Source organism: Fulmarus glacialis, unplaced genomic scaffold (genome assembly GCF_000690835.1).
Source record: "Fulmarus glacialis isolate BGI_N327 unplaced genomic scaffold, ASM69083v1 scaffold6559, whole genome shotgun sequence".
In the NCBI taxonomy this organism is placed as follows: domain Eukaryota; kingdom Metazoa; phylum Chordata; class Aves; order Procellariiformes; family Procellariidae; genus Fulmarus; species Fulmarus glacialis.
This window is the reverse complement of record NW_009231350.1, coordinates 570-23,606: the sequence shown is the minus strand read 5'-3', so window position 1 is coordinate 23,606 and position 23,037 is coordinate 570. Positions and strand designations below refer to the sequence as shown.

At 41.6% G+C, this 23,037-nt stretch overlaps 1 protein-coding gene across 1 annotated transcript in view; it reads right to left on the bottom strand.

Moving 5' to 3' along the window:
• The window catches only part of LOC104081695 (CUB and sushi domain-containing protein 2-like), a 306,834-nt gene extending 284,700 nt beyond the window's left edge, over positions 1-22,134 (bottom strand). The window contains 2 exon segments of the mRNA XM_009584534.1: positions 706-798; positions 22,062-22,134. Of these exon segments, the coding sequence (XP_009582829.1) occupies positions 706-798; positions 22,062-22,134 (166 nt within the window).
• Between the last annotated feature and the right edge of the window lie 903 nt (positions 22,135-23,037).

Below are 23,037 nucleotides of genomic sequence, written 5' to 3'. Positions count from 1 at the left end.
AGCAGGATGGCACAATACTGTGATACCACAAATCAAACATATCATTCCTGAAACTAACTTGGTCACCTTCAGTTCTCTGGAGAGAGACGTTACTTCCTTTCTATTCTACTAGTCTTTCACTCCCACTGTCATCACGTTCTGTCCCTTTTAGCACTGCCCAGGCTTTTAGGCTGTTATTGGAGAGATCTGTTACATTTAGGCATTGTTCCAATGTCAGCATAACAAATCAATTTTAAGGGCTTCCCAAGTAGGAAGAAAGAGGAACAGAAAAGATGATGGTGGAGTGAAGATGCTGTAATAATGTATTTAGTTTTTCCCACATGTGCCCTCCCTTCTTCTCCCAACCAAAAAATTTGTCTTGGACAATTATGCACATTTCCTATATACGTTTGGGATTTCTAATCACATTGCTGACCTTGGAGTTCCCCAACAAAAGCTCCAACCAAACCACCTTAGAGCTGGAAACTACAAATACTTGTACAGAAGAGGAAAGGGAAGTCTGGATCTTCCAACTGTCACTGCATCATCCTCACACATTGCCACACTGCTCTGTGATCATGTAACATTTCCAACATATCTCAGAAATGACACTTGCATATTTCAGATTAGGAAAAACCTGGACAAAAGCATCGTAGCTCTCCATTTCCTTAATGCCTGGCCCAGATTCATCCTGTTATTGCTTTAGACCATGGCATTCTCTCTTACCTACACTGGACTCAAAGAAGAGTTTATTCTCCCCAGCCACCTCCTCCTGAGACAGGTGATTTTCAACCTGTAGCTCATAATGCCTGTGGGCATCTGTGAAAGGCAAGAAAGGAAAATAGCTTCACATCTATTCTTTTAAATTCTCTAGAAATGCAATAATCACCCCCATAGAAATAAAGGCACCTAACACTGGAAATGTTGAGGTCAACAGATCCAAAAATGTTGGAAAGCACTATTATAGAATAAATGAACCCAACCTGTTCAATGCTTCCTTGTTCAATGACGTTTCTGAACCCCCAGTGAGATTCTGGACTCTCCCCAGCTGTTCAGTATCTGTCCTAAGTGTAAGTCAAAAACTGGACAGAGTGCTGCAGCTAAGCCCAAGCCTGAGTTCAACACTGCCTCATCCATATGGTTGGGATGCCAACTGTCACCCCCACTGGTACATTCTCTCCTCTACACCAAGCTAACCTTCTCCTTTGAAGAAAGTCTTTTCTGCTTTACTATACTTTGGTTTTGTATTTCATGACTGAACCTTGAAAGGGCATATACTTCCAACAGCAAGGTCAAAGGAGTTCTGACATGCTGTAGAAAAAAAAAAAAGGAAACATCCAATTTCAGGTAACATCAAAAGCCGTTGCAGGACAAAATTTGAAATCACAAGAACATGACACTGCACATATGTCCTGTCTTACAGCTGCACTGCACTCCCCTGACACGCTGAGAGGCCAGAGACTTCAGCTGCTGGAAAGTAATGCCTCATTTGGTTAAGCTAGAAATTGCCTAAGTGAATACACTGGTCATAATAGCAGCTGCCAGATTTTCCCTTGAGGCTGAAATCTCTGTTCTTAACAGAGGGAGAGTAGCATGGCATGCTGACCTGACACAGGCTGTCCCCTGCCAGCTTGCTTCATCCCTACCCTGGAATGACCTGGAAACAGAAGGGACTTCAGCCTTCAAGACCCTCGTCGGATTTTTTTTTTTTTTTTTTAAATGAAAAGATTGCTATCAAAGGGGGGGACACAAAATCACACTACCTGTTGTGTAGCTGGTAAGAACTTGAGCTGCTTTGTAGTGAATACCACAACACATACTCCTGTTGGGTTATGAAAGAGACATTATAGTGTCATGCTGGCTTTCCCCAGGTGCATGCTATATCTTTCTCAATCACTCCTGCAGATTTATATACCATTTTACCATCTGTAAAGCTTACAATCTAAATAGAATCAAAGCAAGCTAGAAAACAGGACAAGTGTTTAAGAGTAAAGACATACACATGGTGAGGGGAAAGGGAGATGGATTCCCTCCTATTTTACTGTTAGAAGGGGAGGTAGGAGGGCTTAAGGACTAATACTAGAAGATATTAAAAAATTACTTTGGACTTATTTTAATAAGCATCTAGAAAATCCCTGGTAATACATTCTTTTTAATATAAGCAGTACCAAAGTAAGTATTACAGAAGTCTCTGTTCATCAAGACACATTAATGCATACATATTTTCCTGACTATTTACAGCAGTGATCTTAAAAAATACTGCATTTTATTTGCACTAACTCAAGTTAGCTAGTTGGAGAGACACAGGCATGCATACCGCTTCATACACCACCTGATCCAATATAGAGCGGATAGCAATGGATATGACATTAGAAAACATTTCAAACATGCATAAGAAGGAAAACTTTGCTTGGCCAATACTGATGAGTAATTTAAATTACTAGTTACTCCATAACACAGAATGCCTCAGTATCTTTTCACCAAATCTCAGTTTTCACCACCTTCCTTGAAAACATGATGGCTTCATCTGGAAGGCTCCCGAAACATGCATGCGTCAAACAAAGTAGTGAAATGGGCTCTGCCTGTTCTGACCATATCACAAAAGAAAAGATTGTTTCCATGCTCTACTGACCTACAGAGATTGTGTTTAGCCAAGCAAGCAGAGTTTGTTGATGCAAGGAACATACACAGAAAGAAAGAAAACCCTGAACCTTTTAACAATGAACAAAGCATAGGAATCTTGTCAGCACAGCCAAATATACTACAGCTCACCCTACTTTAAGCTGAGTTGAGCTTTATCAGCGTAGTTACTAGTGAAGATTTGCCACAATGGCATCTCTTTGTACTTGCTGAAACCAGAGTAGAGGACTCAAGAATAAGATTCCTCATGTAAACTGAAGATCTAAGTTTCTTCCCACTTTATCCCATACAATAAACATCATGTAAATCCAAAAGCTGTGGTACGGCTACAAGAAGCATTTGCAGCTAGTACTGAACACAAACAGAATCAGGAACATCTCCAGGCCGTGCTTTCTCTGCAAAAGAATGATGATACTCCCTCCAATCCTGTGGAGAACTAGCATGTTTTTCACTTCCTCAAATCTGAAAGAGAAGCACCTGGAAAAGGAGCTACACTTATCTCGGGAAACACAGCAAGTTCAATTGCTGAGCTCCACTTACACGTAAGTCTTCCACATAGCCGTTCACAGTGAATACAGGAGGATCTGGAGCATATGTGGAGCCAGACTAAAGAGTCTAGCCTGTAACTCATGCGAGGCTGCTGCAACCAAAGTGCCATGGAATCAGTCAACAGACTGTATCAACAAGATGTACATCCAGAGCTGCAACCAAGCTGCTAAGCCTGCAGTGGGGCAATCTTTGCCAGCAGTAGGGAAGTCTTAGGCTGGCAGTGGTACCCAGAACGCCATCCCTGACTGCAGCCTGAACACACCATAGCACTAACACAGCTGTACCCTAATGGGATTCAAGCCGGCCTCTCCAGAGCACTGTGCCACATGGAAACAGCAGCACTGTCAACACCAGGAGAAGAATCTCTCACACCTTTCTACACTACACAGTGTGAACGTGCCTGCTGACCACAAATCCATGCCAGAGACAAGCCTGGTTACAGAAGGTCCTCACTCTTCTGTCCCTCCCATCAGCATTCTTCAGCATGAACTTACCACCCCATCTCAGATGAGCATAAAAAACCTGGTGACTTGCTTCACAGGTGACAAGGGCGGGGGGAGGGAACCTTGTGAGGTAGCAGGCAGGAGCCTTGCACTAGCAATGCACTTGGAGCCGTCAGCAAGGGAGAGACTCTCACCTGTCCAGTATATATATCCAGATGTGTTCAAGATTCACCCATCTGCTACAGAGCCCTATACCCACTGCTGTAAGCTTTCACTAGGCAGGCCAAACAGCCAATTGAGCTTGTGCTGCTCTGATTCCTTGCTGTACCCTGTTTAACTACGTCTGTCCTATGACAAAAGTGACAAGTAGTACTTTATTTCATGTCCTTTGTTTGCATTAGAATGAAGGACATTCATTCTTCCATTGCACTTCACAAGTTACTGTTGACTCACCTTAATGGGGCTTTAAGGAACCTTGGCCAAAATAGCTCATGCATTAAGATTTTGAAAACCCCTATCAAACAAAAAGCCTCCAAGCCAAATACCCTAGGAAGAGACAAGAGCTTTAAACACTTTAAAAACAAATTAAGCTTTAAGCATACTCTCAGGTTTCTGCCCCAGAGTTACTTCTAAAAGAAGCAGATCGCTTTCCTAGTGCAGATGTTACATATTTTAAGTCTTGCCCCTCTACTACTGCAGAAGGGTGTTAAACATGGCAGCTTCAGATTCATTTGAAATTATGGTGCATTGGTTGTGTCACAGGAATTGTTCCATGCACATAGTTTACCCCACCCCAAGTGCAAGGCAATGTGACTTGGCTGAAAGACTAATGAAAAAGGTTTCAAAGCCCAGCACACCATATAAAGGTCTAGCTACCAGGCAACTCTCAGCTTGTCTGATTTTTGCAGGGCAGTGGCAGAAAGCTTTCTGTAGGTATTCAAGAAAGCCTGAAGGTCAAGAAATTAAGAACAAGGCTTTGCAAGCCTCATGTAAAGAGGCTCTAGTATCTTTCATCACAAATTACCATTCTAACCAGCTCCCTAACAGCCAGCGGCTCCGTCCCCAACGCTGGGTTCGCTGCGATGCCGTGACGTTGCTAGGCACAGTTGCTAGGCAAAGGCACACATGCAACAGCTCAACTGCGGCTTCATTACAGAACAGCCGTAATGAAAAAAGAAAGGGAAGGAAAAAAACACCTTAATTTCATATATACATAGAAATTTCTTTGAATACTAAATAACTAGTTAACAGAATTTGGCAGTATTGCAGACAAACTACCTTTCTACTGCGTGGCTTCACTAAGAGTCACAATTCATTTCCTTTCTTTCCTTCACAACATTCATGCCTTTGGTATTCAGCAATGCCAATTGTTTGGGGTTTTCTGCTGAATATTGGGCATTGCAGGAAGCCAAGCAAAGTGGTCTGGAAAAGGCAGCAGGAGACACAAGGAAAGAAGTGACATCCCCAGACTAAAGCAGGCAGGTGTGACTATTCTTAGGAATGAGCCGTACACACACAATTTGGACCTGAATTTTGGCCGAGGGCCTCTTAGCAACAGGGCTCTGAGATGATGAGCCCAACAGTGATGTTTTAAGCAAAGCCAGAGGCTGCAGGTGTTTCCACATATCTCCAGGACACAGGATGTGGCCTCTTCTCTCTAGCACCAGGCACAGGAACAGAAACACTCTCATCCATCTGCTTGGAATCAAATATTTTATCTAGATGACACAGTATTAGCCACCTCCAGGACCAGAAGTATGGGATGCTTCTTAAACAACAATAATTGAAGACTCAGAATAAAGGTTAGAGCCGTGATGAGTCATTAATACAAAGAGCAGATAAATGAACAAGCCTTTGTAGAAATAATCAGTTAGTAATGGGGTCTTTGTCTGACAGGCTGCTCACCACTTACCTGCAACAGATTTTAACCAGAACATTCCACAGTACATTAGCCAGATCCACTTAAAAGTATAGCTTATCCTTGTAACACCTGCTGGAATGAGGAGGAGAAAGTTTCTGTGCTAGTAAGAGGGAGATTCATGGCATCACTAGGCAATACTTTTGCCATTCAGCGCATGCAAGCAAAAAGAACACATACAGTGCCCCTGACCTCCCTCTTCCCCAGCTACCATGCCCTGCCAGGCAAAACAGTTATGAAAGGGCTTATACCACTACTGTGCTCCCTGGACCAGTCATTTACAGCAACGCAAAAACGAATCAAACAACTGGCCGATTGGCAGTTTCACACTCACTTGGCTTGCACTGTTATAAGTCACCCTGAGGTCTCCTCTGCTGTCCAGTCATTAGGTGTGCAACCCTCTGAAAACCACCTGCAATCCCCCACAGATCTGTGAGGAGACAAGACCCCAGACTCTCATTTCTTACAAGTTGCTGGGATAAATGCAGAAATCACTGAATGTATTGCCACAGCCAATGTTACTCAGTAAGTCAAACACACATTTCTACTATTCCCCTTTCAAGGCAATACTGATGCTAGCATACCTCAGAGATAGGCTGCAAAAATACCAAGACACATGAGTAAAGTTATATTCAAAGAATGCAAAAAACCACGATCCTGTCCTTAGAGCACAGTTGAACACTTTGGTTTATCAGTTGACAGCTTCCTCACCATGCCATTGATTGACCTTGGACAATTCCTGCTTCAGTTTACCATGAACTGCATTGCCAGCACACTGGATCTGCTTTTACTCTGTACCCGACAGATTTACTGGGTGCATTAAGTACATGTTTTAATACCGATATTCTCTGGCAGAAACTTAAAGCAATGTTTATCGTGACCACTAATGTCAGTCTTCAGAGTTTAAAATTTTTCACACCAAATGGGATTTCATGAAATAGAAGACATGCAAAATCTTAGTAAGAAAGGATGGTCTCACTCTGCTTCCAGTCTGACAGAGAACACACACGAGATTTTCAGATGAGCATTACAGTGGGACTGGTTCAGACAGGTTGGACAAGATGCAAAAACAGCAACTGAAGGCAAATGTTCCTGAGTCCAACTTCTAAGTTTGCTGAGCCTTAAACATGCTGATCAACAGCTGGGCCTGTGCTCAAGGTCTCCAGCAAATAAAATTTTGAGATTTCTTTGCCAGTTCAAGTGTCTTGAGTTTGTTCTCCTTAATTGCATTCACTATTATAGTAATCAGTTAGAAAAATGCAGAGATACAGCAACTGACTACAAATTGGACTATAAAGCATATATATGGATGTGTGTTCATGTGTATATACACACAGAGAAATAAAAAGTTAAAGCTAAAGAACTAAAAAGCTCTCTTGGTTATTACATACTGTCTCCTTCCAGGTTTGGCAATCACACCATACAATCCCATTTATAAATATGTTAACTGTCCTGTACTTCACACTGGAAGATTTGCATCAGAGCCTTACTGCTTTGATGATTATAAACATTATTCTAATTTCCAATGTAAAATTAATTCATGACCAGTTTACGCCCATTTGTTTTCATACCAACATTTTCTGTTAGCTTAAACAGTCCTCCTCCCTGTTTTGTTTTTACCTGGCCTTGATGTATTTATAGAGAATAATTACATTCCCCTTGCAACCCTGTTTGCCAGGCTAAATAAATCCTGTGCTTTCACTCCTCCAAGATACACCCTCCATTCCTCTATCATCCCCCGCCAACCTCAACCCCTTTTCAGTTTGAATTCCTCCTATGCAAAGGACATCAGACCACTCCAATCATTCCAATGAAGGTTCCTCAATGCCTTATAAGAAGTCGTATCAACTCTTTCTCATCTCTGCTGAAAAATCCATTGGAGTTGTCTACACATACACAAAAACTTTTGTGATTCATAATCCAGAAGCTCCAGGGTTTTCTGATTGCTCTTAGTGGAACTAGATTTCATGAGTTAGCTTTCAAACTAAACACTGTGTGACCTTCACAGCCTAAACAACTGGGTTTCCTAATGCTTGCAACAATTCCACCCCTCACAAGCAGCCACTCATTAACAACCTAAAGAACAGTAATTATCTGCAAAAGTTCACAGCTGCATAATTCCTGATGAAACCAGGTATCTTGTGCAGACCATCCATTACTCGAAATCATTTGCTCAACTCAGAGAAGTAACACAGTTATCCCAATATTCGGCCAGAACGGCCTCTTCTCAAGGGATGCAATTTTCTCCCTTCAAAACTTTCTCTTTCAAAATTGTCTCTTAATCAATTTTGACTGCTCCCTTAGCACCACGACTCTTCTACATAGCCATTGTCAGCATAATAATAATACCAAGCACTTATATAGCTATTTCCATCTTCAAAGTACTTCACAAGCATTAACCAATTAATGCATATTCTTCCCATGCTGTCTCTAGTGTGAATAACAGCCTCACTGGGTTTTTCTGTGATTTCCCTTCATGACGTTTCAGTTGCCTCAATATTCTTTAATTGAATCACACCATCAGTCTCCTTTGGAGCGTTCATGCACCACATTTCAAAGTGAGCCAGAGAAGTGCTGCATCCTACTCTGGTAACAGAAGAACAGCTTTGCAACACACCATGCAAGCGTGCACACTTTCTATCTGAAACCAAGAGTTAGCCTAAGAAAATACGTTTAAGACATGGTTAAGGCACTAAGCTAGAACTTGGGAGGCCCCGGTTTGACCCTGGACTCACGGCAAGGTGTCAAAGAGATTAGGCAACTCCTTTGTGGAAGATTTCACAAAACCAAAATGCATTCACGGAAGGACCACAAGTCCTTTTTCAAAAGGAACTTAAGTGGACCACGTTTACAAACATTTTTTTACAACCTAAGAACTGCAGACAGATGCCTTGTAGCCTTTACAAATGCACCTGAGTTTTGCAGCTAACATATCCTCTTATAAAACCCCACTGGGCAAGTATACACTTATTTAGGTACCTAAACATCCTTGCAAATCTTGCCCCGGGAGTCCAAGACTCAATGAAAATGCTCAGCATGATTCAAAAGCTTCTTAAAATTTTTTACTCTTATTTTCTCTCTGCATCTGTAAAAGGAACACAGTGAAGTTTTATTTTTTCCCCACCTTCAGTCCACACATCCATAAAAATGACACAGGGCAGGAATGGTTTTCTGCTATGGCTGTGATTCCCAACACGCAAATCTCACCAGTCTCAGACTGTATCCGTCTCCCCCAAGTCTGGTGTTTCACCTGGCAGTTCATCTCAACTCACAACTGAAATGAAAACTCAGAAAAGGGAAGCTAATTTGATGAAAAACATTTGTACAAACCCCTGCAAACAGACTCCACTCATAAGCATTTTTACTCCATCTCATTTATAAGGTGCTAATTATTATCTCCAAAACAAATTTTTCAATTTGTATTTCAATTATTTTCCAGTAAAAGAATATTTGCATTTAAATGGCTTATCTATTGTGCTCAAACACAAACTCATTTTCATCTCGGGTGTTAGGACTCCTTTATCTCAAAAAATGTAAGAAAGGTGAAATAAGGTTCAAGGTGAAATCCATCTCACAATTCTCAGTGAAGGCCTAATTTGAAGATTTCCTCATGACAAATTTTCATTATTAGTCTCTATTCCCCCTGTTACCAAATCCATGTCATCACGAAAAGACTTAAAAGTAGCTGCAATTTCATTTGCCATTATTAGTTATGAAGCTGTGTGTCCATCTATAAAGTTCAATGCTCCCTCAAGGCCAGTAAGAACGGAACTTACCCCAAGAGAGATCTTTGACCTAGCTACAAATCTTATCTCACTAATAATTTAGAAGACCTCAGTCCTTGAAATTCTCACAATATTAACAATTTCATCATTACACTGATGGAGAACTGACAGTTTAAAGAGAATAATACAGCCGATATAGATTCTTCTTTAGAAATAAGTCTACCATAAGCTCAGAGGGAGTTGCAAGTGTTTTCTCCCCCTAGCCCTCATGTTTCAGTTTCTAGCTTATACGTTTAAACATCAATAGAGTAATCTGGTTATATTTTCATGCATTTGTAACTACATGGAAAGCACAGAAGTTATACAAATCTACTATATACTCTTGGTAGTTGCAGGAGGGCCACCACCCCTTTTTAGCACCTAGGGCTCAAAACAGAAAGGAGACAGAAGTTCTGTAGATGACACAGAAGAACTGACTTCAAATATTCAGCTAATGCCATAACAGCAAACTAGGTGTCAGTACAGTGACCAGAATCTTATACCTTGAGATATTAAAAAAAAATCCTGACTAAGCAGAGACTCCACTTATTAAAAGCTCTTCACTCTTCTACCACAATTCTCATTTCCCCAACTCTCTCTATAGAGAAATGTACTGTGCGTTTAGTACTGTGCGTTTACGAGTGCTCAGAGATCTTCCAACAAAACACTATGCCAGGCATTTGTATTATAACAGCTTGCACTTGTATTATCGTATTTGAATTACAAAGAGAGGCAAACAGAAGGCAATTTCTCCTGGGAATTTTTGTTGGGATATAAATCCAATTTTTACTTGATTCCATTAACAGCACTTTCACATTCACTTCCTTTAAGTATTGCTGCACTTGATATTTATTACCTAATGCCTACTTGTCACCTTGAGCAATCAATGAAAGTCACCAGAAGTTGATGGTACACAGAAAAGGTAACAATTCATTACACCCAATAGGACAAAAAAAAAAAAAAAAAAAAGACAGCCACATGCCCTAAACAATAAATAGCTACAAAAGGTTTCTAACAGATTATTTGTAGAAAAAGTGAAACATTTAAATTATATTGACATTGTCAGTCCCTTTACATATGAATTTCATATATACAACAGCAAAAACTAAATTCTTCACTGAAAACTATCAGCTCTGTTCCAACGATAAGTGTCCCTCTGTCCAAATATAATCTTGGCAACTTAAGGATGCTCTGAAACTACAAAACCAGACTTAATTTTATCCTGTTCTGATCCAATCTAGAAAAATTCTCATGCTAGGTACCAATCTGCCACAATATTCCCACTAGCTGCAGTGGATCAACCTACTTGTATGCAAAGTCCAGGTCATTTCCACGCAGTTTCTGTATCCTGTGACCTCCATCTATGTATAACTAAGAAAGAAACTCAGAATTTATTGTTATTAACATTATATTGTATTATTTTATTTTTCTTTTGCCTCCTCCATTCATTTAAAACCTCATTTTCACCCTTAGACGTATTCTATTTAATCTTAGTTTTCAATCCCAAAAGTAGATCAATACCTTTCTTCTTCAATCTACATAGCTCTCAATCAAACAGTTAACAAGGGGTGAATTGAATCGACTTCAAATTGGCTATTTTTTTTGTAAAAAGTCTCATTTGCTAACTGCACTCATGGAAAAGGGAAAAAACCTCCCCCATAATAGCCCTCAGTATTAGATTCCTAGGCAAAAAAGGTCATAATTTGTTCTCTAATTTAAGATTGTCACAGCACTTAAACAGGAACAAATGACAGACCCTCCCATAAAACATTATTTTCTGGAAATGAACTTGCTCTTCCTAAGACAACTTCTTTCAGTTAGAACCAATTCAGCTGTTTATTAAGAGGTGGTAACAGCACAGGCCTTGCAGGGTCATCTCTCATATCTTAAGTCTTGCCAAGGTAAAGAAAGCAGCACCGTATGTGCTACTGAAAGAAGATACCTTGGTCTATGAGACACCCATGTCAAGGTACTAGATGATCTATCTTCATGATCAAGACCTAAGAACTTCACACAAAAAGCCACTGTGCTTTAGCTCTAGGCCTTAAGCAAGATACTATCTGCAGCATGGAGACCATTCCACACATTGTTCCCTCAGCACATGAGCACCTGACAGGTTTTTTTAAATATATTTTCATTAAAACACCCTACCAAAGTACACAAAGCTGTTTCACCATCCTTTGGAGAGCTACACGGTTCTGCACACCACCACACCACAGTGCATAGAAAGGGGACTGGAGCCCTCAGAAGAGGGAGTAACCCTGCAGGGGGGTCTTGCATGTGAGCGACAGATCGTCCCTCTTCTGTCATTCCAGGACTGCTGCCTTCGGAGATTGTGTGTTAAACACAACATCAGAAATAAAGCCCCAACACTACCAGGGACAAATTCCCTATCCTTCAAAAGCTTATTATTTCAGTGGGTGGACATTATTTTAATATTAAAAGACCAAGTCCTTCTCCAAGTAGTGCTTAACTTTAATGAAAATATCTCAGGATGGTTGCTGACAGATGTCCAGTGTCCACAATCAGTGCCCAACCTTTCCCTAATGGAGACAAAACAACAGAGGGATATAAACAATATGCTGCATGATGCAAGTAGCATCTTTAAAAATGGCAGTCTTTGGAAAAGCACCAGGCTTCATTATCCTTCTGAAGAAGGAGATTTCCCTTCTGGGAGGAAATATATTTTTCTTGATATTATTATTCAGTGTATCAAATGGAAAAGGAACATTAAATTGTGCCTTTGTTACAGAAGAAATGAGCTTCCATTTTCTGTACCTCCAACTTAGCTTTAACTGCTCACCAATGTCAGATCAAGTATCTGTCTAGCAAAGGACCAGATCCTCCTTTGCCCTGCAGCAATGAGAAGAGGGAAGAACCCTGCTGATGATAATGGAGTTACAGAAACATGCAGGAGGCAGGACTGGGGAACAGAATGAGACCGAGTACATACTTACATTTTCAAACTGCAAGACCAGCTTTTCTGCAAAATTCTTAAATCGCCAGTTAGCATTGCTCATTTCAGCTAGGAGAACAGTGAAAGAGTCCTCCTTACAGGCAGCTAGATCTCAAGAGTTTGAGAACACACACATACACTGGTAACAAAAGCAGAGCAAGGGGAGAGTGGTAACAACATGTGTAAGCACATCATTCCCCACTGTGAAGTTCTTCAGCAAACTTTCTGTGAATAAAAAGCCAACCCGGGTGTTAAGGAAATCCACTCATCCTGCTCTTTCAGGCAATAAGCTCCACCTTAGGTCCTCTGGCTCCAAACGCAATGACCACAGATGCCATAAAAAAAATTTCAAACTCTGCTTTCACTAATTTAACTAAAAAAAAATTGCTAAACTGCTGATAAGTAACAGGCACCATAATTAGGAAACAAGTTCTCTATTTGATCTCCTCTACCATCCTTGAGACATTCATCTTCATAATACATTAGACAATACTATTTTTCCACTCTATAGACAAGAAGCTGAAGCTCACATAATTTAAGCAACTGCTCCAAAGCCAAAGAGTCTGTGGCAGGTCAAAATCTGAATTTTGCCAATACCCTGCTTTTGCTAAAGACCAGTATTCAAGTCCCTGATGCTTCTGGCAAATTCTTAGTCTGCTACAAGTCTCCTACCTTCCCATCTATATTGGAGTACACTATGCTTTTAAAAGCTGCACTGCAGTCTTTTGATAAAATGTGGGTATAAACATATAATAACTGTACAAGTGATACAGCGTGAATTACAGAAGGAGCTGAGCAACCTGTGCAAATCCTTGCTGGAACAGAAACTGCACTTGATTATATTTCTGACTTTTTTGCCGTGAATACTCTACTTCTTGAAGTTCAGTAGCAGACAGACAACTTTCACCTCAGAATGTCATTTACAATTAATCCCAAATTGTACACGAAACAGTTGAATCCGCTCCATGCAATCAAGGGAGAGAACCAAGAGCATAAAACTTGTGTAGCTAATCAACCTAGTGCAATTTGTATCTGCTGAAAGCTTTTCACAAACATCCTAAGATCTCTTGGCAGAATAAATCTGTAAATCATTTTAGGATTTTGCAAATTCTACTTATCCCCATTTTACAGATGGGGAAGCAAAACAGAATGACTAAGGCTCACACCCCTCAAGGATTTGTAAGTGCCAACAGCCATAGAAAACAGCAAGAACTGGGCTTTAATGACTTCTGCAAGTCAAGAGAGAGAGTGTGCAAATAACAGGAGAGCACTGAACCAGAAAATCCCCAGTTGTGGTTAATTCTCTAGCTGTGATTAACTCATCTTTCTTGTCTATTTCAGTACTTCTCGCACCTTCTAATACAACTGGCTCTGGGCACTGACAGGGCCAGGATTATCAGGCTGTGACTGTAGTTTGGTGAAACGGCCTGTTGGTCTACATCCCACTAAACCAACAACTGAGAAGCAGCTAAATTCTTTACACTGAAAGAAACACAGGTGGCACTAAGGCAGGTGGATGAAACCCAAATAAAGCCATTTCATTAGGACAGAACAGACTTTACATTCCAGAGAGCTAACGTAAGCCAGAGGCCAAAAGAACCAATCTTCTCTTTCTTTTGTTTTAAAATGTTCCAGATAAAGACGGATGAAACCCAAATAAAGCCATTTCATTAGGACAGAACAGACTTTACATTCCAGAGAGCTAATGTAAGCCAGAGGCCAAAAGAACCAATCTTCTTTCTTTTGTTTTAAAATGTTCCGGATAAAGACATCTTTATTTGATATTCATTGTTGGTTTATCTGCCTTGAAATGGGAACTGCAGACATTTTGATAAATGGATTGAGAAATTGTTCTGTTTCAGTGTAACTACTGTAAAATGCCTTCAACATCCGCTAGCACAGATACAGCTCAGACCTCATCTGCAGAGACAAAGCATCTCAAAACCATCTCTCTCAGAAGCAACAGCATGGCATTTCTGTGCTGCTGTTTAGCATGCAATAACACACAGGAGTGAGAAGATCTAGAGTCTGTTCCTAGCTCTGCTAGCAACCTGCTGCATGACCTTGGACAAGCCTTTTGCATCTGGCTCTGCCTCCTACCTTCCCTGCACTTACAGCAAAACGTCTTTGGGCACAGACTGCTTCTGCCTAGTGCCTTCTCTTACAGAGATAATAATGAAGCAGGAGCAGCAATACCTCCTTACATGGAAGAAAGGAAAAGAAAATTTGCCAGAGGGTACAGGATGCTGTTAATTTCCTTCTGGTTCAAATGGAGAGAAAGAACTGCCTTCTGAGGTCACCAAAAATTACTGAGGAGGAAGCCCAAATGCCAACAAGGGTTGAGGTACCAAGCTTCTGTGAGAACTTGGCTGCAGCTCCAGCCTACAAGTCCTGCACAGCAGCACTCTTATCAAAGCCAGTCTGATGTACATACAAGTATAAAGCTGTTTTCTGGTCACACTGGTTGCCTTTCTCATAAACAAACCTCACTTAAGAAGCAGGTTTGAAAGCAGGGCAGAAAGCCCCTCTGTGTTGTGGTCTCCACCTATCTTCACAATCCTCCAACACTCAAGAATTATATCTAGTACTTGTTGATAGTTTAGATTGTACACTCTTCCAGGCAAGGGCTGCCTCCAGCTGTATGTTTACACCGCACTAGACACATAAGGACCACTACTCATGAAGCTGCTGAGTATACCATACTATAAATACACTAAAACCACATGTTGCACAAGTGTTTCTTCAAGTCACATTCCCCTTCCTTCAACTCTCTAAATACCTGCTTCCCCCAAACCTAGACCATCAGTTCATTTTCAAGTAGATTTTTGCAGTCAATAATGGGGAAGGATTTTTTTTTAATGAGTCCCCTATCACACATCTCCCTGGCAACCATAGCTGCTCCAGGCCTCGCAGTTGCAAGACCCTTCTCCTCTTCCAGTGAAAGTCACAGATCATCAGATCTCCCTACGATTACTTTGACCTCTCAGAAATTACTAGCACCAGCAGGACTCTGACTCAGTCCCCAGTTCTCTTTCCACCCAGCAGACAACAGTGGTGCGCACACAAAAAACAGGCAGTTAGTTTATTACTAGAGTGGTGATGCCTGTACCTCGTACAGATAGAAAATTACTGCAACCATTACTGCAAGGGACTGAATCAGGGAATGCACCTGACACTGGGAAGAAAGAATAAACACCATTAAGTCACATTAAAAAGGGGGGAAAAAAAAACACCCCAAAAAACTCTTTTACACTTTCATGCAAGGGAGGTATAAAAAAAATTACATACAAGCTCCTTGCAGCATACTGTCTCCATTCTGGCTGGCTGTGTCCATGGCAGCAGCAAAGAGACTGAAACATAGTTAATTTGATTTCTTTAATCAATGGGACTTTCCCAATTACATGTTAACCACTATCAGATCAGTCTGTCACTGCATAGCATAGCAGAAGCACATATATTTTGCAGATTACTCCACTGCATCATGTTTATTGCAAGCAAAGTACATTGATTTCCATAATTGCACTGTACTTCACTCCTCCAGAAACATTGTGTAAACACAGAAACTGTGGGTGCTACTATCACTTTTTTTAATCTCTGTATCTTGATTTCTTTGAAAGCAATGCAAGTGCCTAATTCTCAAAGTAGGCACTCACACACCATAGGAGGCCTCACAGATAACCTTATAGTTGCATTGAAAGCACCTCACAACAAGTAGCTTCACATTCCTTTGCGGAGAATCAAGAAACAAAGCAGGAAAACCAATCTTATGTTTAAGGCTGACTGACATGATTGCACTCTGCCACAAATTCCCCAAATGACCTTGTGCAAGCCACTCATTAAAGGCAGCTGCTTTCCATCCAAGAGGCAGCCCCTCAGGCTGCCCTGGGGCAGTGGTGAGGGCAGCCCCCAGGGGGTCAGGCTGCACAGGGCAGAGGTTCTCCCATCTCTCTCTACCGTTGGGCACAGGGAGGGACAAAAGGCAGTACACAGTGACAGCACTCCTTTCAAAGCACCAGGGTAGAAAAGCTCGGAGGAAAAGGACTTGGTACATGGCTTCTGTGGCCTGGCACTTGTAGAAGACACTGAGCAGGCAACAGCAGTATTTTCCCTGCCACTTCCACAGCCCACTCAGTACTCTGGATTTACCACTGATACAGGTTAAGAGAGTGCTTTATTAGGAAAGCCCTTTAATTCTGTGTTTGCCTCTACTCTGAAAGAGATTACCAAAGGTATTGGATGGTATCATTGGCTGGACTTATGCACTGTTATATCTAGGTGACAAATATTAAGTGCACATATTGGAGTTCTCAATAAATATATTTAAGGGAAACATTTCACTAAGCAGCAATATACAGACCATTAAAATACTGAGCTAGACTATAAAACCCCAGTTAACACGCAGGATTGATGAGGTCATCTCTTTTCCTATGGCCAGTCTTTCCAGGTGGAGCAAAAAAACTTACCCAGTTTTAAATCCCTTTAAAGCCTGGTGCTGTTAACCTTCCCATCATTCACCTGCACCCACAGAGGCTGCATTTGGATATTAGAGCCAACACGTGATTACGCTACCTCTGACATTTTTGGCTGCTGTGTATGTCAAACAGACAACTCAATGCTGGACTTAACAATTCAAGCAGTACAGAATCTTTGTTACTCAACTTAATCATTTCTTTTTTGTAGCCCTTAGTCTAATCTTTCACCTTCTTTTTGAATTTGCTATGCTTTCTGTTGGGCAAACGGCTAATTCAAATCTAGGCTTATTCATGGTATTTCTGAACCTCCCAATGCCTAGAAAAATGGAGAATAGTAAAGAAGTATCATTTAAAATGCATTCAGCTAAACACAGCTTTGTTATAATTTCACTAAAGCCTATGAAAAACTACTCCAGCCCTATGTCTCAGCATATTGTGATAAAAACGGGGTTAGTAAGACTTCTCTTGTAGCACTATGGGCACAAAGACATCTGTTGCACCTTTCTCCCCAAAATCTCTATACCATCTATACCTATACAATATGCCTCTTAACTATGTGTTGCAGTAAAAGGTCAAAAGGTTAGCTGCACAGTCCTAACAAAAAACTCAAGTCCAAATGCAGCACTGGTCTAGCCAGAGAACTACGCATCCTTTCCATCTCCAAAGAGGGTCTCACTGTTAGAAAACTAGCTCAGGATTTAGCTGCACCTGATGGAAGCAGCATAGAGGTGAGACTCACCCTTCAGCCCACTCTCCACAAGTGCTTTATTGCTATGGCTGGATGTTACACAATCAGTGTTATGGAGGTTAGGCTGCCTGACCTTCCCCCAAACCTGTCTGACCCTCAGCATTATCATAACAATTTCCTCTGGTCAAGATCCATGCCAAATTTAAGTAGGAATTTGGGGGGGAGGGGCATCCGCAGGAACATAAGCACAGCTGTGAAATTTGGCATTTCACAAACAACTGGCCTCTCAAGAACCAGAGCAAGGCAGCAAGCACCACACAGTAATTCAGCAGTTGCAAACCCCTGGAGCACAGGTGTAAGCAGTTAACAGCAAACTGGGGGGCAAAGAATTATTCTTCACTTGTCCCTGGAAGTAGATTAATAAGGTACAGTCACTTCTGCATAGGAAAATGTACTCTCTATAGCAGGGATACTACAAACGATCATCTGATCAACAGCTCAACTACACCCTGTGCCCTAAACCACCTTGGCAAAAAGCATATCCACTGGGATCTAAGGCAGATTACCTTCGATCACATTCCTCACACCCATTTTGACAAGCACCTTCTTTTGACAAACTCCTAGACAATTGGAAGGCAGCCACCGAGGATCAGTTGAACAGACATCCACCTCTGTACCACTGCAGGCTGGCTCAGCTAGGAACCATCAACCAGCTGAATACAAAATTTCCCTAGGAGGTATGTGACATGACAGAGACTGAGCTCAGTGCCAAGGAAAGCTTGAGTTTAGACATTGTTCAGCAGCACTGAGAGGCCATGACAAAAAAGAAGTCAGAGTGACAGGCAATGAACAATTGTACAAAGGAAAGCCTCCTGTACCCCAAATGATGAACTCGTTAATCAACACAAAGAACAAGACGACAAAAGTGAAACTGCTTGCCTACAGTGCCACAGCAAGACTGGGCCATAGCATGAATCGTGACCCAAACATCCAAGTCTTGAAGTAGAATCCTAGCTAGCGCACAGAGTCTTCCTAGCAAGTTCTTCCTAGCAAAGGCTCCTCTTCGCCCACGCTTCCCTACCCACCATTACAGGCACATACGTCCATGGAGGAAAGCATGCTGAATTTGGATGTTCTTCACTGACAACTCACAAGTGTGCACACCAGCCGTGTGAAGAGATAAGAAAGTATATTCACTACACTCCAGCCAAACGTGAGGGCCACATGGTGGCCCAGCCTCATATATACAGGCACATGGAGAGGGAAGATTGGGCTCTATTCCCATCACCTGAGGATCACTTATGTTTCCTCACTGCAAAGCACTGAAAACATATGGACCAGATCACATAACCCCTCTCCCAGTCACAAGGGCAAGGAGGCAGATACAGCAACATGACACCTTCTGTGTTCCCAACCTCTTTAAGGACCAAGAAGCCAGCCTGATCCCAAGCTAAAGAGCTGTACCCTCTAAACATCTGCACCCTCTAAATGTTTTTCATAAATGACTCCCTTCCAGTTAACAAAAGGCAATAGCAAGACATGAATGAGTCCATGGAATCATTCATTCCATTTAGCACCGATATCCCCACTACTTCAGCATTGATAGTAGGACTCGGATCAAAACAATATGCTCAGCTATTGCCATAAAATACTAAGGTTTCATCATATGCCACAATCAAATGTAATCAGGCTAGTGACTATTCACTGCGCTCCCTCCTACAAAAAAACATCTATCCACCACTTCAGAGAATTAGTATCTCACACCCTTGTCCCTTAAAAAAAATACACTCAAATCACCACTTATTTCACACTGAAGTTCCTTCCCTGGCAGAGTAAGTGCCCCTGAATCGCTCTTCATCCTACGGAGATTTAAGACCAACAGAACAAAATAAAAGGATGATTTACAACATAAAGACATACACATACATCAAAATTCATAAACAGCTTCCCACTCCTCTACTCTTCAGAGGAAGAGTCTGACAAAAACTATTTTCCATCAAGAAAAAAGAAAACTACAATGGGCTTAAATTGATTACACCATGTTTCAAGCCGGTGCATCTTTCCATAACCCAGTACAAAACAGGATGCTGATGCTGACTAGTAAAGCACAATGTGTAAATAATGCTATAAGACCCCCTTTATAATAGGCCTTCAAAAAGAAACTGCGTATGTGTACATCCATACACACCTGGCCAATACGTACCCCCAAATGCACCTTCTAGTGCCCATACATAGCTAATTACCCAGAAGGGAACAGAATGGAATACTATTCCTGTTCCCATGTGTTTTGACAATCAAGAAATACAATTTCAGAATCATCATACACACTGTATTTCTGAGAGGCCATGCACAGATCACAATCAACTCGCAGCCAAAGACAAATTCAGTGCCCTCTGCAAATCTTAAAACACTGTCAAATCATTACTGCACCCTTAAAACTAAAACGGGAAACTATGAACCACATCCTCTCCCCCCACACCACACATACACAATAAACTTCAGCATATCACAAAACACCACCTTCCCTACAGCTCAGTCAGTTGTTTGCACAAACAGAAGCTACATTATCTTGCCTTCAGACACAGCAGCATCTGAAGCAAATACATGCTTTGTGCCATTTTTTAAAAGGACATTATTGGGTAACAGGACTACTGACATAGCACAGCTGATGCGATGCGAGTAGGATTTCTTTCTCTTTTTATTTTAAAGACGGCCAGAACTACTAACTGATAGTTCTACATATACAGCTCTACTGCCACACTATGGGTACTGTTGGTTATTACTACCTACACAAACCCTACGAACAGGCGAGGTTAGAACTGAAGCCTCTTAGGAACTCTGTTCTACAGAGGTTCATGATTTGCTCAGCGAAGGTACTAGAAGTCCCAGCCCAGACTAAACTTACTTTCTGGGATTAGATCCTAAAACCACCACAGACTCTGCAAAGAGTGGGTGCATTCACTCTGTATACATTCACTGTCTTCTGGATATCTAGCAGTGAGCCACTGATTTCAAAGTTGTATCTTGCTTTAACAAAAAGATCATTACTAGGACTTCAGAATTTGTTAAAAAAGAAGAGTTAGGAAAGAGGAGCTATTGACCAATGCCTCTAGCTCTAATGCAAATAAACATCTGAGGTCTAAAAAGCTTTCGCAGATCTTCTGCTCAAAGAAAAACATAGAGCACCAACCTCTGGGTGAAGGATCCAGAACAGACAGCACTCTAAATGTAGAGAGGAGGGAGCTAGGGGCCTGAGAAGAAAGGATTATATACTGAACAAGCAGGTAGAGAGAGAAGCCTGGAACATCTAGTATGAATAAGCTATAGATAGCTTAGAAGAAGAAAAAAGCTGTAAACCCCTGATACAGTAAATCATACATTTAGGTATCTCTACATCAGTCTACTTGATTCAGAAAAGCGCAACAGAAGCTGCTGGAATGGTTCTCTCTTGTATACAAGCTAAATGCTCCTGCTAAAGGAAGGAAAAATATTCACCAAAATAAACATTCATCCTTAGTTAGGACTTGTAGGATGTTTGGGTGGTTTTATACCCTTTCCTAATAGATACTTCCAGTTAGCAAAACTCTTCAGGTCCACTATAACAGTGCTCAGGAGGAGCAGTTAATACTTATTCTGGATCTCCTTAGAGGAAATCTGCCTTACATAATACAATCAGTGTTGCATTCCAGATAACAAAGTTCCCGCCCCCCCCAAAAACCCAAACAACAAAAAAAAACCACCACACAAAAAAACCCACCACAAAACCCAAGAAGGTTTCATATACATCAACACACAAACAGGCATTCCTCTAGCCTAAGATACAGCAGACAAGACAAATGTTACTTAGAAAATCTTGCAAATCAGGGCACTGCACAGTGTTGAAAGAAGACACTGCCAAACACTCGGCTCTCCCACTCTTCCCCCTCCTACACATACATAAGGACAGTCCCTAAATATTTGCTTTTAACACCAGAAATAAACTTCAGTCCTTAGATATGCTTTTGCTACAACAGCAGTTGCAGAAAATAGGGAGGGAACATAAGTAAACTCCCCCCAAATTCAAGTCGTCTTTTGCTATCTTTCAAGTAAATAAACACGTATTTTACAACAAACATGATGCTGAGGCCAAAGAGCTCATATATAAGAGAGAATCAACTTGAAAGGCAGGAGGAGCAAGAGAAAAGTGCTTCCATCTTCATGCAAGGCATCCTAAATCTATTTTATCAGCTACAGGCAAACACTGGGGTAGTGAAATAATGAATTAAGATGCAAGGGAAAGACGGGGGGAAACTGTGATGGCATTTTTCACAGTCATCTTGCATATCATACAGCAACTGTGCACAAATGATGTGACCCACCAGAGAAGGGGAATGAGATCAAATAAAGCCACCTTTTATTATCCCATCGCTTAAAATTGTTGCTCCCAAAGGATATAGAAGGAAACGATCTTGTACAAAGCTACAAAGGTCTGAAGAAAATATACTCCTTATTGAACACTACAGGGAAGCATGTGCTGACATACAAGTGCATACACACACACAGTGTCATCGCTATCCCCCCCTCCCACCCAAGAGGATTAACAGTGGTCCTTTGATCTAAGGAGCAGGAAGAAAAATGCTCCTAAAGTTGCCAGCTTTCTCCATTACACTTACCAGTCACCGAGACAGCCAGCAGCCCCACGGAGAGCAGCAGCACCCGGCTCCAGGAGCTCACTTCCACCGTCATGAGAGCAAAGATCCCCAGTTTTCCCCAGTTCCTTCCAAAGCCACAGCTGCATCCTGGCTTGTCCCATCCCAGGGAAGGTTGCATGTCAAAGGGCAGCAGGAGTGGGGCGTGCTGGGGATTGGTTGCTGTTGTTGGGTTTTCCCCCCTCTTTCTTCCCCTTTGCAATTGGGATAGTCCTTGGCTCGGCTAGATGAAGAGGAGAAAGGAAACGGGGGGAAAAAAGCAGATCAGGCTTGTGATTTTTTTTTTTTATTCTTATTTTTTTCAGCCCAGAAAAAAAAAAATCCCACCGCATGGAAGGCTCTGAGCTTCTGCAGCTGGAATGAACCAAGTGTGGCAGCAGCTCGGGGAGAGGAGAGGCAAGGAAAGGAGAGGAGGGCTGGCTCGTCCCTCCCGGTGGCTGTCTCAGAGCCAGCTCCTCAGCATTAGCAGCACACAGTCCCCAGGGATTTATACTTTTTTATTAGCCAGTTGATTAATCCTTCCCATATCTTTGTTCTCCTCTTCACTAAATGCTGGGGAGGGGAGAGGGCACAGGTGTTGTGGTGAGGGGCTGCTGTGCAGCCACTGAATAGATCTGCCTCAGTTCTGCTTCCCCAACCCAGCACAATCCACCCACAAACCACAGATTATGCTTTAGGATTGTATTTATTTTTAATATACGCTATAGGTTTCTTGTATAGGAGTAAGTCCCACAGCCCCTCATTTTGCACGGAGCATAGCATAGTATGCATATGTACACACACAGGCAGCATTCTCTGCTATTAAGACATCTGCCAGAGCAATGCAGCCTCCTCCCGCCGCGCCCCCACCCCTTCTCCGTGCCTCTGTAAACAACTTGATGATACTGACACAATTTTTGCGATAAAACAAATTTTGTTACAAACACAAGAGAGATCACAA